The sequence below is a fragment of the Psammomys obesus genome, unplaced genomic scaffold (assembly GCF_907164565.1).
Source record: "Psammomys obesus unplaced genomic scaffold, mPsaObe1.curated_primary_1811, whole genome shotgun sequence".
In the NCBI taxonomy this organism is placed as follows: domain Eukaryota; kingdom Metazoa; phylum Chordata; class Mammalia; order Rodentia; family Muridae; genus Psammomys; species Psammomys obesus.
In genome coordinates, this window is record NW_026590203.1 from 7412 (window position 1) to 23083 (window position 15672).

Sequence of the window (15672 nt, forward strand, 5' to 3'; positions counted from 1 at the left end):
CTTTCTTTCTTTCTTTCTTTCTTTCTTTCTTTCTTTCTTTCTTTCTTCACTTTACATCCCAATCTCAGCTGCCTCCCTCCTCTTCTCCCACCCTCCTTCCTTCTTCCCCATATCCCTCCTCTCCTCCCCCTTAGAAAAGGGGAGCCCCCTCCTACCTACTCTTCCCAGCACATCAAGGCATATCAGGACTGAGCACATTCTCTACTACAGAGGCCAGGCAAGGCAGCCCTGCAAAGCATACAGGAGAGTCCTTGTCAGAGACAGACCCTGCTCCCTTTGCTAAGGGACCCACATGAAGCCCAAGCTGTCCATCATGTACACATGACTAGGGGCCTTGAGCCACTCCATGCATGGTTCTTAGTTGTTATTTCAGTCTCCTCAAGCCTCCCTGTGCCCAGGTTATTTGGCTCTGTTGGTCTTCTTGTGGAGATCATGTTCCCTCCAGGTCCTTCTACTCTTCCTCCCACTCTCCCACAAGGCTCCCTGTGCTCCACCCAATGTTTGGCTGTGAGCCTCAGCATCTGTTTTGATCGGCTGCTCGGTGGAGCCTCTCAAAAGCCAGCTATACTAGCTCCTATCTACAAGCATGGCAGAGCACCCTTAATAGTGTTAGGGGTTGCCTCTCTCCCATGGTGTGGCCAAACATTGGTTGGACATACCTCAGTCTCTGCTCTATCTTTATCCCTGCACATCTTGTAGGCAGGGTAAAGTTTTTGTAGGTGGGTTGGTATTTCCCTCCCTCTACTTGAAGTCTTGTCCAGTTAGTGGGAGGCCTCTTTAGTCTCCATGTTTCTTGCTAGGAGGGGTTTCCGCTAGAGTCACCCCCATACCCTCCCAGAAGCCTACCTATTGTAGGTCTCCAGCCTGTCTCAGAGATGCCCCAGGCCATGGTTTCTCTTCTCCTGCATGCCCTCTGTCCTCCTTCCACCTCTCCTTCTCTCCCCACACCAGATCCCTATCTCATTTCCCTCAGCACTCTCTCTCCTATCCTGTCCCCCCTCTTTGAGCACTTCCTCTATCTATTCTATTTCCCCTTCTCAGTGAGATTCATGCATCCTCCCCTGTGTCCTTGTCACTTAGCTTCTTTGGATCTGTGAATTATAGTATGGTTATCCTGTATCCTAATATCTGCTTATAAGTAAGAACATAACATGTGTGTCTTTTTGGGTCTGGGTTATCTCACTCAGGATGATCTTTTCTAGTTCCCACCATTTGCCTGCACATTTCATGATTTCCTTGTTTTTAATAGCTGAGTAGTATTTCATTATGTAAATGTACCACAGTTTCTTTATCCATTCCTTCATTGAGGGACATCTGGGTTGTTTCCAGTTTCTGGCTATTACAAATAAAGCTGTTATGAACATAGTTGAGCAAATGTCCTTGTTTGTGATAGAGCATCCTTTGGGTATATGCTCAGGAGTGGTATAGCAGGGTCTTGAGGTAGAAGTATTCCCAATTTTCTGAGAAACTGCCAGATTGAATTTCAAAGTGGTTGTACAAGTTTACACTCCCATGAACAATGCAGGAGTGGTGCCCTTTCTCCACATCCTTGTCAGCATATTCTGTCACTCGAATTTTTGATCCCAGCCATTCCGCCTAGTGTAAGGTGGAATCTCAGAGTTGTTTTGATTTGCATTTCCTGGATGACTAAGGATGTTGAACATTTTTAAGTGTTTCTCAGACATTAGAGATTCCTCTGTTGAGAATTCTCTTTTTATCTCTGTGCCCCATTTTAAAAATTGGATTATTTGGTTTGTTGGTGTTTAATTTCTTGATATATTTTGGATGTTTGCCTTTTGTCAGATATAGGATTGGTGAAAATCTTTTCCCAATCTGTAGGCTGCCATTTTGTTCTGTTGACAGTGTCCTTTGCCTTACAGAAACTTTTCAATTTCAAGAGGTCCTGTTTATTGATTGCTGATCTTAGAGCTTGAGCTGTTTGTGTTCTGTTCAGGAAGTTGTCTCCTGTGCCAATGCGTTCAAAGCTCTTCCCCACTTTTTCTTCTAACAGATTTGGTATCTCTGGTTTTATGTTAAGATTCTTGATCCACTTGAACTTTAGTTTTGTGCAGGGTGATAAATATGGATCTATTTACATTTTAAACATGTAGACATTCAGTTAAACCAGTGTCATTTGTTGAAGATGCTATTATTTTTCCATTGTATGGTTTTGGTTCCTTTGTCAAAAGGCAAGTGTCCATAAGTATGTGGGTTTATTTCTCAGTTTTCAACTCGATTCCATTGATCCACCAGTCTGTTTCAATGCCAGTACCGTGCAGTTTTTATCATTGTCACTCTGTAGTACAGCTTAAAATCAGGGATAGTTCAATCAGTCTTTTGTAGAATCTGTTTTACTGTCTGTCCCAACAAACTTATCTACCTAGATATATTATGTAAGTATAATCATATAATAATTAACCCCATGTGTAGCTCATTTGCCTTCATATAATGTTTTCAAAGTTTACCATGGCATAGCATATATTAGACTTTCATTTCTTTTTATAAGTGAATACTAATAATATAACTTTGTATGTAGGTTTATAATTGTGCATGTGCCATTTTGTTTATCTATTAATCTGTTCGTGGACACTGAGTTTTAATGCTGCAGTTATAATTTGTGTTACTAGTGTCTGTTTGAGCTCTGCTGTATTAGTTTTTATATATTCCCACGAGTAGAACTGTTGCTTTATGTAGTACTTATGTTTTTGAGACAGGGTCTCTCTCTATGGCTAGAATGGCTTGGAACTCACAGGAATCCTCCAGCCTCAGCCTCCCAGTCATTGGGGTTAGATCTATGAGCCACCATATCTTTTTTGTGTTTAACCTTTGAGGAACTCCCCAACTGTGTTCCATGGTGGCTATCTATCTCCCAGTGCAATGTGCAAGCCTCCGCTTTTTCTACATCTTCCACCCCATTTTCCCTTTGTTTTGCTTATCTTAGACACATTCTAGTAAGTGAGCATTCTCGCCTGTAGTTCGGATTTACATTCCTCTAGTGACTGTATGCGCCTCTTTGTGTGTCTGTGTACCTTTCTGAGAGAAAAGTGCACTTAAATCTTTGTCCATATAAACATGTTGTCAAGATATGGAGGTTTATACCTGCACTCTCAGGAATTCAGAGTGAGGGAAGAGGGCAGTCCTGACTTTGAGACCAACTTGAGCTATATAATGGGTCTGGGGCAGCCAAGGCTGTAGAGTAAAACTATCTCAAACAACACAGAACAGAATCATTGTTGCTTATTGTAGGAGTTCTTTATGTACTGTGGATATTAAACCCTTATAATACAGGGAAGGCATCTCACTGGGAGAGCATTGGTCTACCAGTTGTAAGACCCAGAGTTCCGTCACAGCCTGAAAAAAAAATCTATCAAAACCTAAAATCAGAGATGTAGCTCAAAAGACATTTTCTCCCATCCTGTAGATTGTCATTTCATCTTGTAATGTCCTTTGATGCATGAACAACTGTTAATTTTGATAAGGTCTGTACTAGCAAGGGTCCCATAGAAGAACAGAACTTACTTATATATATACTCATATATATATATATATATATATATATATATATATATATATATATATATATATGTATGAATGACTTACATGTTGTGGTCTAGCTAGTCCAATAATTACTGTCTACAATTGCTAGTCCAAGAATCCAGTAGTTGTTCAGTTTATGAGGCTGGTTGTCTTAGCTGGTCTTCAGTATATGCTAGAATCTGAAGAAACAGGCTCTAATGATAGTGAAAGAACAGATTTGCTAACAAGAGGCATAGCAAGCAGGCAGAGAGAGAAAGAGAGGGAGAGAGAGAGAGAGAGCTTTCTTTTTTTTATGTCCTTATGTAGGCTGCCTGGAGGAAGTATGGTCCTGATTAAAGATGGCTCTTCCCGACTCAAAGGTCCAAGTTAGAAGTTGATCTTCCCACTTCAAATTATTTAATTAGAAAAAAAAAAACTCACAGGTGTGCCCAATCATTTAGGTTTTAGTTAATTTTAGATGTAAATGAAGTTAACAACCAAGCATGGCCCAAGGTCTATTTTTTTTTTTTTTTTTGCTACTGCTTTTTATAGCATATCTAAGGATCCATTGTGAAATCCAAGGTCATGAAGATTACCTGTTTTCTTCTAAGAGTTCTATAGTTTTAGCTCTTACATATGTTGTCAATCCAATTTTTACCTTTTTTTTTTTTTTTTTTTTTTAGCTTTAAGCAGTCATGTTGATGATACTTCATGAATATAGCTTCTCACATTCTTAGGAAGCACAGTCATAGTGAACTCCCTCGTTGTCTGCTTCTTACAGTAGTTCAAACCCATTTTCTAAAATGGTCCCTGAGCTTAGTTGTAGAAGTTGTTTAGTAGACATATCCATATGAGATTGACAACTCTACATTTTTTTAAATTTTTTATTAATTACACTTTATTCATTTTGTATCCCCCCATAAGCCCCTCCCTCCTCCCCTCCTGATCCCACCCTCCCTCCCCTTTCCGCATGCATGCCCCTCCCCAAGTCCACTGATAGGGGAGGTTCTCCTCTTCTTTCTGATCTTAGTCTATCAGTTCTCATCAAAAGGGGCTGCATTGTCCTCTACTGTGGCCTGGTAAGGCTGCTCCCCCCTCAGGGGGAAGTGATCAATGCGCAGGCTAATCAGATTATGTCAGAGGCAGTCCCTCTTCCCATTACTATGTAAACCACTTGGACACTGAACTGCCATGGGCTACATCTGTGCAGGGGTTCCAGGTCATCTCCACGAATAGTCCTTGGTTGGAGTATGATTTTCTGGGAAGTTCCCTGTGTTCAAATTATCTTGTTCTGTTGCTCTCCTTGTGGAGTTCCTGTCCCCTCCAGCTCTTACTATTTCCCACTTCTTACATAAAATTCCATTCACTCTGCCCATCAGTTGGCCATCAGGCTCAGCATCTGCTTTGACAGTCTATACTGCAGAAGCTTTCAGAGGTCCTCTGTGGTAGGTTTCAAGGTTGTTTCCTGTTTTCTTCTGGCTTTCAGAGGCCCTCTGTAGCAGGTTCTGAGGTTGTTTCCTATTTTCTTTTTCTTCTGATGTCCATCCTCTTTGCCTTTCAGGATGGGGATTGAACATTTGAGTTAGGGTCCTCTCTTTTGCTTAGTTTGTTTAGATGTACAGATTTTAGTGGGTTTATTCTATATTGTATGTTTATATGAGTGAGTATATACCATGCATGTCTTTTTGCTTCTGGGACAACTCACTCAGGATGATCCTTTCCAGGTCCCACCATTTACCTGCAAATTTCATGATTTCCTTATTTTTCATTGCTGAGTAATACTCCATTGTATAGATGTACCACAGTTTCTGCATCCATTCTTCAGTTGAGGGGCATCTGGGTTGTTTCCAGCTTCTGGCTATTACAAATAAAGCTGCTACAAACATGGTTGAACAAATGTCCTTTTTGTGTACTTGCGCCTTTTTTGGGTATATGCCTAGGAGTGGTATGGCTGGATCTTGAGGAAGCGCTATTCCTAGTTGTCTGAGAAAGCGCCAGATTGATTTCCAGAGTGGTTGTACCAGTTTACATTCCCACCAGCAGTGGAGAAGGGTTCCCCTTTCTCCACAACCTCTCCAGCATGTGTTGTCCCTTGAGTTTTTCATCTTGGCCATTCTGATGAGTGTAAGGTGAAATCTCAGGGTTGTTTTGATTTGCATTTCCCTAATGGCTAATGAGGTTGAGCATTTCTTTAAGTGCTTCTCTGCCATTCGATATTCCTCTGCAGAGAATTCTCTCTTTAGCTCTGTTCCCCATTTTTTAAGTGGATTACTTGGTTTGTTGCTTTTCAGCTTGTTTAGTTCTTTGTATATATTGGATATGAGTCCTCTGTCAGATAAAGGGTTGGTGATGATTCTTTCCCAATCTGTAGGCAGTTGCTTTGTTTTGATGACGGTGTCCTTTGCTTTACAGAAGCTTTTCAATTTCATGAGGTCCCATTTATTGATTGTTGCTCTTAGAGCCTGTGCTGTTGGTGTTCTGTTCAGGAAGTTTTCTCCTGTACCAATGAGTTCTAGGGTATTCCCCACTTTTTTTTCTAGCCGATTTAATGTGTCTGGTTTTATGTTGAGGTCTTTGATCCACTTGGACTTCAGTTTTGTGCAGGGTGATAAGTATGGATTTATTTTCATTTTTCTACATGTAGACATCCAGTTGGACCAGCACCATTTGTTGAAGATGCTATCTTTTTTCCATTGTATGGTTTTGGCATTTTTGTCAAAAATCAGGTGTCCGTAAGTGTGTGGGTTTATTTCTGGGTCTTCTGTTCAGTTCCATTGATCCACCATTCTGTTTCTATGCCAGTACCATGCAGTTTTTATAACTGTTGCTCTATAGTACAGCTTGAGATCAAGGATGGAGATACCTCCAGAAGATCTTTTATTGTAGAGGATTGTTTTAGCAATTCTCGGTTTCTTGTTATTCCATACGAAGTTGAGAATTTTTCTTTCCACGTCTGTTAAGAATTGTGTTGGCAATTTGATGGGAATTGCATTAAATCTGTAGATTGCTTTTGGTAAGATGGCCAGTTTTACTATGTTAATCCTGCCAAGCCATGAGCATGGGAGATCTTTCCATCTTCTCATATCTTCCTCTAATTCTTTCTTCAGAGACTTGAAATTTTTTTCATACAAGTCTTTGACTTGCTTGGTTAGGGTTACACCAAGGTACTTTATGTCATTTGTGGCTATTGTGAATGGTGTTGTTTCTCTAATTTCTTTCTCAGCCCTTTTGTCTTTTGTATACAGGAGTGCTACTGATTTTTTTGAGTTAATTTTGTATCCGGCCACTTTGCTGAAGGTGTTTATCAGCTGTAGGAGTTCCCTGGTAGAGTTTTTGGGGTCACTCATATATACTATCATATCATCTGCAAATAGTGATAATTTGACTTCTTCCTTTCCCATCTGTATCCGCTTGATCTCCTTCGACGGTCTTATTGCTCTAGCAAGGACTTCCAGCACTATGTTGAAGAGATATGGAGAGAGTGGGCAGCCTTGTCTTGTCCCTGATTTCAGTGGGATTGCTTTAAGTTTCTCTCCGTTCAGTTTGATGTTGGCTATAGGCTTGCTGTATATCGCCTTTACTATGTTTAGATATGTGCCTTGTATCCCTGATCTCTCCAGTACTTTAAACATGAATGGATGTTGGCTTTTGTCAAATGCTTTTTCAGCATCTAGGGAGATTATCATGTGGTTTTTTTCTTTCAGTTTGTTAATATGGTGGATCACATTGATGGATTTCCGTATATTGAACCACCCCTGGGATGGAGCCTACTTGGTCATAGTGGATAATATCTTTGATGTGTTCTTGGATCCGGTTTGCAAGTATTTTGTTAAGTATTTTTGCATCAATGTTCATAAGGGAGATTGGCCTGAAATTCTCTTTCTTTGTTGAGTCTTTGTGAGGTTTAGGTACCAAGGTGATTGTGGCTTCATAGAATGAGTTTGGAAATGTTCCTTCTGTTTCTATTTTGTGGAATAGTTTGAAGAGAACTGGAGTTAGCTCTTCTTTGAAGGTCTGGTAGAATTCTGCACTGAAGCCATCTGGTCCTGGGCTTTTTTTGGATGGGAGACTTTTGATGACTGCTTCTATTTCTTTGGGGGATATAGGACTATTTAATTGATTTACCTGGTCCTGATTCAGCTTTGGTAAGTCAAATCGATCACGAAAATTGTCCATTTCATTTAGGTTTTCAAATTTTATTGAGTATAGACTTTTGAAGTAAGTCCTAATGATTTCCTCAGTGTCTGTAGTTATGTCCCCCTTTTCATTTCTGATTTTGTTGATTTGGGTGGTGTCTCTCTGCCTTTTAGTTAGCTTGGCTAAGGGTTTGTCGATCTTGTTGATTTTCTCAAAGAACCAGCTCTTGGTTTCATTGATTCTTTGAATTGTTTTATTTGTTTCTAATCGATTGATGTCAGCCCTGAGTTTGATTATTTCCAGCCATCTACTCCTTTTTGGAGTGTCTGCTTCTTCTTTTTCTAGGGTTTTTAAGTGGGCCATTTAGTTGCTTGAATGAGCTGTCTCGAATTTCTTCTTGAAGGCACTTAGTGCTATGAACTTTCCTCTTAGCACTGCTTTCATTGTGTCCCACAAGTTTGGGTATGTTGTGTCTTCATTTTCATTGAGTTCTAGAAAGGCTTTAATTTCTTTCTTTATTTCTTCCCTGACCCAGCTGTCATTTAGTAACAAGTTGTTCAGTTTCCATGTGTGTGTAGGCTTTTTGCTATTTCTGTTGTTGTTGAAGTCCAGCTTTATTCCATGGTGATCAAACAGGATACAAGGGATTATTTCAGTCTTCTTGTATCTGTTAAGGATTGCTTTGTTGACCAATTATGTGGTCTATTTTGGAGAAGGTTCCATGAGGTGCTGAGAAGAAGGTAAATTCTTTTGTGTTTGGGTGTAAAGTTCTGTAAATGTCTGTGAGGTCCATTTGATTCATGACCTCTGTCAGAGATATTGTTTCTTTGTTTAATTTCTGTTTTGTTGACCTGTCCTTTGTTGAGAGTGGGGTGTTGAAGTCTCTCACTATTAATGTGTGGGGATCTATATGTGGTTTAAATTTTATCAATGTTTCTTTTACAAATGTGGGTGCTCTTGTATTTGGGGCATAGATGTTCAGGATTGTGATGTCTTCCTGGTGGAATTTTCCCTTGATGAGTATGAAGTGTCCTTCCTCATCTCTTTTTATTAATTTTGGTTGAAAGTCTATTTTATCAGATATTAGAATGGCTACTCCTGCTTGTTTCTTGGGTCCATTTGCTTGGAAAGTCGTCTTCCAACCTTTTACCCTCAGGTAATGTCTATCTTTGTGTCTTAGGTGTGTTTCTTGTATGCAACAGATTGCTGGGTTTTGTTTACGCATCAATTCTGTTAATCTGTGTCTTTTTACTGGAGAGTTGAGTCCATTGATGTTGAGAGAGATTAATGACCAGTGGCTGTTAGATCCTTTGATTTTGATGTTGGCTGTGTTCATAAGTTTGTGTGCTTGGTTGCTTTTTGTTTTGCTGTAGTAAGGTTAATTAATTCCTGTGTTTTCTTGACAGAAGCTAATTTTCTTGGGTTGTATTTTCCCTTCCAGTGTCTTCTGTAATGCTGGATTTGTGTGTAGGTATTGTTGAAATTTGTTTTTGTCATTGAATATCTTGTTTTCTCCGTCTATGAGGACTGAGAGTTTTGCAGGGTATAGTAGCCTGGGTTGACATCTGTGTTCTCTTAGGGTCTGCATGATATCTGTCCAGGCCCTTCTGGCTTTCATAGTTTCTGTTGAAAAGTCAGGTGTGATTCTAATGGGTTTGCCGTTATATGTTATTTGGCCTTTTTCCCTTGCAGCTTTTAGTATTTTTTCTTTGTTCTGTATACTTACTGTTTTGCTTATTATGTGGCGGGAGGATTTTCTTTTCTGGTCAAATTTGTTGGGTGTTCTGTAGGCCTCATGTATCCTTATTGTCTTCTCCTTTAACTTGGGGAAATTTTCTTCAATGATTTTGTTGAAAATATTTTCTGGGCCTTGGAGAAGGGAGTCTTCTTTTTCCTCTATTCCTATTATTCTTAGGTTTTGTCTTTTCATATTGTCTTGGATTTTTGGACGGTCTGTGTCAGGAATTTTTTGGATTTAACATTTTCTTTGACAGATACATCGATTTCTTCCATTGTATCTTCTACACCTGAGATTCTTTCTTCCATTTCTTGTATTCTGTTGGTTATGCTTACCTCTGTAGTTCCTGTTTTCTTCCCTAAATCCTTCCTCTCCATTATTTCCTCCATTTGTGTTTTCTTTAATTTTTCTAGTTCTATCCTCAGGTCTTGAGTTGTTTTGTTTACTTCCTTCACCTGTCTGCTTGTATTTTCCTCTTTTTCTTTTAGTTCCTTCAACTCTGTCTCTTTTATTTCTTTCAGTGATTTAATTATTTCTTCTCTGAAGGCCACAAGCTGTTTGGCTGCATCTTCCTGTATTTCTTCACGGATGGCCCTAATCTGCTTGTCTTTATCTTCCTCCATTTCTTTACGGATAGCCATGATCTGTTTGGTTTTATCTTCCTCTAATTCTTTACGTATTTTATCTGTTTCCTCTATTATTCTCTTCATCAACATAGATGTAAGGTCATCGTCTTGATTTTCTATTATGCTGCATTGTTCAGGGCTGTTCGCCCCTGGATGGCTGGGTTCTGGAGATGCCATATTGCTCTGTCTTTTGTTGGTTGAGCCTTTACGCTGACCTCTACCCATTGGGCTGATTTAGGTGTTGGCTGTTAGTTTCTGTGCTTCCTGGAGTCCTGAGGTAGGGAGTATCCCCTTGGAAGATGGTTTTTCCTGAAGGAGTCCTTCTCTGCTTTTTGGTTATGGTCACTGTATGGCCAGTGTTTCTCCGGAGTTGCCACTGCTCACCTCAGGTTTATAGCCCTGAGTAGTAGCTGTGGTCTATGTTAGGCGGGGGGGATCTCCTCTTACCCATAGAATTTCTCAAGACAGCTGCCCTACTGCTGGTTTTCTTGTTATAAATTTAGTGAGCTGCTGCTGCTCACTAAATTTCCATGTACAGTCCTCTTGAAGAAACTGCTGATTCCCTAGCTGCGGGGTTTTCTCCCAGCAGGGAAACTCAGTCTGTTATTCTGGGGTGCACAGTTCTGTCCGGGAAAGTGGAACGTGCACTCAGCAAGTCTCTGGGCCAAAGGCTGATTGCTCCGATCTGGACCTGGAGAATGTGCACCTAGGTTGAGTTGGCGCCTGGGGGCACTGCTCTGGTCTGGAGGTTGGGTGCCTCACTCTGGACCAGAAGCTGTGTGTCTCTGTCTGGGATGGCGGCTGCAGGCACTGCTCTGGTCCAGACGCTGTGGGTGCAGCCCTCTTGAAGGATCAGGGATTCCCACAGTTTTGACAGTCTAGCCAGGGACAACTGGCCGATCCCTGGCACAGTATCTGAGGGCTGCTGTAATGGCTCTTTGGCTCCTGCAGGTCCGAGGATGCAGCTGTGTGTCCCAGTGCCCCAGGGAAACTCAACAATGGCGGCAGAGCACAGCGCTCCTGCCTGCACTAAAGTCTGCGTGAGTCCAGGAAGTGTTTTGGTGCTGGGTGTCCTAAGCGTTAGAGCTGCTGACCCCCTCCGCTGGCGGTTTCCTCCTGCCAGAGACACGCAGTCTGGTGCCCTGGTGCCCACAGTTCTATCTGAGGCGGCGAATCAGGCGCGCAGGCGGGGCTCCGTGCAGGCGCCTGGGTTCCTGGCTCTGGGTCCGGGCTGGCTCTTGGGGCACCCGCGGAACCCGAGTCTTTTCCAGGGGATGTCTGGGTAACCTGGGGTCGGTCCCAATTGTTTCCTGCTCCGTGGGGTTATCTCTCGACTGGGAAATCCAGTCTATGGTGTTGTGGGCCCACAGTTCAGTCTGGGACCGTGACCAGATCGCGCTGGTGTGTAGCCCCGGGTTGACGACCAATAGCCTGGTGGAACCGGGATCTCTTCCGCGGTTTACCCGGGTGAGTTAAAGCTGATTGAATCCCCCACCGTGGGGTATCCTCTCACCTGAGAAACACAACCACTTGTGTTTTATGGCCGTGAGTTCTGATTGCTGGTCACTGTGCCAATCCTGCTGTGCTGCTCCTCAGAATGAGAGTCCTCCCGGCGCCACCATCTTGCCCCGCCTCCCAATTTTTACCTTTTTATGAGTTGGAAGCGGGAATCCAACTGTGTTCTTTTGCATATGCAAAAACAGTTGTTCCCATGCTGTTGGTTGGGGAGATGTCTCATTTATTTTCTGAGTCTAGAGACCAGCCCAGGGCTTCCCCTGCATTCTGTGATCAGTAGATGATGCAGCTGGAAGTATCTTCATGGATGTGCTTCCTAGATGTTAGGAAGTCTGAGAAACTTCATCCTGGAAGCATGAAAATGGCTGACGGTCACAGCACACTTGAGAACTTCTACTGGGGACCTTGAGTAATGGGAACTATGTGCTGCTTTCCAGATCAACTCTTTGCAAACTTGGACAAGATTCCCAGCCTGAAAGAACTGTCTGTGAGACTAGATGGCAAAGCAGATGTGCTTTCAGCCCTTCCTTGAGAGTTCCCAAACCTCCACCACATGGAGAAGTTATCCATCCAAACGTCCACGGAGTCTGATCTCTCCAGACTAGGTAAGGATGGTGCTTGGATCTCCAGCTCATGTCTCAGCTGGAAAAGCTACTTGGCTAGTAATTGTTAGAACCGTTAAATCATCATTAGTTAAACCTTCCCTGGGCTTCACAGCATGAACTGTGGGAATACCAACCTTCCTTGGAGATTTATTTGTGAACCTTGAGTTTTAATATATACTAAGATCTGTTCTGAGCACATGACAAATATTAACTCACTCTTTGCACTCAGTGTGTGAGCTGAGGTACTGCGATTATTGCCACTGTGCAGCTGGAGAAATTAAGGCAGAAAGGAAGATGTTAAGCGATTTCCACAAGTTTTCTCAGCTATGACAGGCTGCTTATGCATCCACAGCCATATCGCCATGATAAGCCTGATGCTTTTCTACACCCTCACTCAGGGAAGTAGAGCCTTTCCTTCTCTTCTTTCTACCTCTTTACTAAGCACGACTTCCCTGATACTTGGGCTTCCTTCCTCGCCCTCTGAAACAACCCCCTCACCCTAACCTAGTCCGGTGCAGTGGCTGGTCTGCCATAGTCCTGACTTCCACTGTTGAACATACCAGTGTAACTGAAACAGCACATATTTTCTCACTTTTTCTTCATCTTCCTCTCCAAAATTATCTGTAAAGTTTTTTTTTAAGATTTATTTATTTATTATTTACACAGTGTTCTGCCTGCATGTGTGCCTGCACAGCAGAAGAGGGCACCAGATCACATTATAGACGGTTGTGAGCCACGATGTGGTTGCTGGGAATTGAGCTCAGGACCTTTGGAAGAGCAGCCAGTGCTCTTAACTTCCAAGCCATCTCTCCAGCCTCCTCTGTAAAGTTTTTTTAATTGTGATTTTTAAGTTATTCTTGCATTGCCATTTACAGATCCACTTTCCAAGGGAGAAGGAAATCTTATTGGTAACAATCTCAACCATTTCTTCATTTTTCTCTAGCCTCATGGCCTCATGGTTGATAGACAACTATGCAGTCATGTTTCTGTAATGCATAATTTAGAAAAATGCTTTAAACTATGTTAGGCCATTAGATTTGCTGAACACTGACACTGGAACCTAGACCTGCCATGTGCTTTATTCCTAGAATCCTAGTATGTGAGAAGCTATGTGTATGGGATGACCCAAATTCAATGCCAGTGTATTCTAGATCATTCTGTGCTACAGTGTGAGACTCTGCAGCTGTCTCAAAAAAACAAAAACAAAAACAAACAAACAAACAAACAAAATAGTTTTAGTGGTGCATTAGCAAACACACAAGCAAAAAAATACATGTAATAAAATGTGTAAATAATAAACTTCAAAATTATATTCTTTAGAATTAGTCTTTCTTCCTTTCGTTTTACTTTGTATAGAATTTTTATTCATAAATGCAGTATGCAAACACAAAAGATATTTGGGTGAAAAGCTGAAGGTGGCTTACTGATCCCTTATTTTTTATTTCATTTATTTTATTGAGACTTGCATTGGTACATGTTTATGTCATTTCTGCCTTCCACCCTTCCTCCAACTCCTCCCATGTCTTCCCCCCTCAGGCTCAAATTCATGGCTACTACTTGTGTGTTCGTGTGTGTGAGAGAGAGAGACACAGAGAGAGGCACAGACAGAGAGAGGAGAAGGGAGGCACAGAGAGAAAGGTGGGGTACAGGGGTAGGGATAAGTATTAGTTCACAGGAAGTAGGCCTCCATGTCTGTTCTACTCTGATTCCTCCAAGTGCTGTCAGACGTTTTGTCTCCAGCAATAGGGTCTTACTTTTGAGTTCTGAGAGCAAACCAAGAACAACAGAGGAAGCCTGTATTGTTTGGGGAATCTCTGGGACTCTTCTGACCAGACACTTGAAGAAAAGTTTACCATGTTTGGTACTGAGGCTATTGCTAGTCGATGGCAAGCCTTGATGATGAATTCTGAGACCAGAAAATTGATCCAGAGAGAGTCAGGAACTTGTCCCAGGTCAGTTCCAGAAGCTGAGCACAAGCCCAGCATGGCCTGAGCTCTAGACACTGAGAAATTGCACCACAAACCATGTGTCACCACATCACTGTGTCACTGCCTGTTAAATCAGTGTGGCTGGGACTGATGTTGAGGGCCCAATTCTGGTAGAAATTCGTGGCCTTCTCTAATTTCTGAAAATCTTTCATCTTTTGCAGTTAAATTGATTCAGAACTCTCCAAATCTTCATGTCTTCCATCTGAAATGTAATTTCCTGTTGAATTGTGAGTCTCTCATGGCTGCACTTGCTTCCTGCAAGAAACTCAGAGAGATTGAGTTTTCTGGACGATGCTTTGAAACCAGGCCATTTGGTAAGACCTGGACAACGTTGACTTCAGATGCTCCTGTGCACAGTCTTTCTATACTCCAGGATTAAAATGCAATGGTGTCGTGGGAACTGTGACCACGCCTGATCTTCAGTGAGGCTTTCACAGCAGTGAAGTGCATCTGCCTACAATTTAAACCTTTCATATTCAGAGCAGTGTCTTCTACTTAGTCATGGTAATTCTGAATAGTATGTCACCTTTCGTCACTTTTGAAATACTCTTTGTTTCAGTGGTCCTCTGTGTCATAGGAAATTTATCTAACTCAACTCAATTTTATTTTTCCTTTCCTAGTCACCATGTTGCCAAATTTTGTTTCTCTGAAGATGTTGAATCTTAAACGCCAACAATTTCCAGATAAGGAAATGTCAGAAAAGTTTGGTAAGTTTGTAAATCAGCATTTCTTAATTTATTCTTTTTCTCCTTGTTGTTGCCATCCTAGTCATCATTGTGTGGTTGTTGTCCTCCACCTCTTCTACCTCCTCCTCCCCTTCCTCCTCCAGTGAACCCACAGCAAAGCAAGTGGTGAACAATTGTCCCTTGACTATTGGTTTAGTGCCACGGACCGGCCCAGTCGGGCTCCCGGCGTCTGAGGGAGAACAAGGCTTTGGACAGGAAGACACGGATTCGGCAAATTGACAGACAGAGACCAGTTGAGGCTTTGGAATCTGCTGAGACTTTACTGAAATCAAGCTAGTATTTTTATAATGATTTCACAAAAAGCACCTTAAAGTTGGCATACTTCCCAGAACATTCAGACTTTTACCAAGAATACAAAGTTTACGTTTTAACTCAAAATGTAGTCAAACATAAACAGTGCCCACAAGAAATCTTGGCCTAAAAACTTTTTGATCAAAGCAAACAAAGAAAAAGAAACCTCAAATGTAGTTTCATTATTGCTAACCAGTGAAGAGGAAAGTCAGGAGCTAAGTCAGATGCCTGCCAAAGTCTTTCCCTGTATCAAAATCTAACTACACCTTTGTTAACCATCCTCCCATATGTCCTGCTGAAGATTTATAATCTTCCTTAGAAACAAGGCACTGAAGGGAGGGGAAACTCCCGCCAGCTGTACTTCTCATGCTATTTTTTCTTAAGAAGGAGCCTATTATTTTTTCACTATTCTTAATGCCTATTAATACTAAATCTAATTCATTACTTTTCTTAAACTTATTCCTTTTACATATTATTTCTATTAAAGCTTTTAATAATCTACTAGTAATA

General features: G+C 41.6%; 1 protein-coding gene across 1 annotated transcript in view; it reads left to right on the forward strand.

Annotated features, from left to right (window-relative positions):
* The window catches only part of LOC129676342 (baculoviral IAP repeat-containing protein 1a-like), a gene marked incomplete at its 5' end in the record, with an annotated part of 29348 nt that overhangs the window by 4955 nt on the left and 8721 nt on the right, over positions 1-15672 (forward strand). Inside the window, 3 exon segments of the mRNA XM_055606704.1 lie at positions 11970-12137; positions 14287-14439; positions 14746-14832. Of these exon segments, the coding sequence (XP_055462679.1) occupies positions 11970-12137; positions 14287-14439; positions 14746-14832 (408 nt within the window).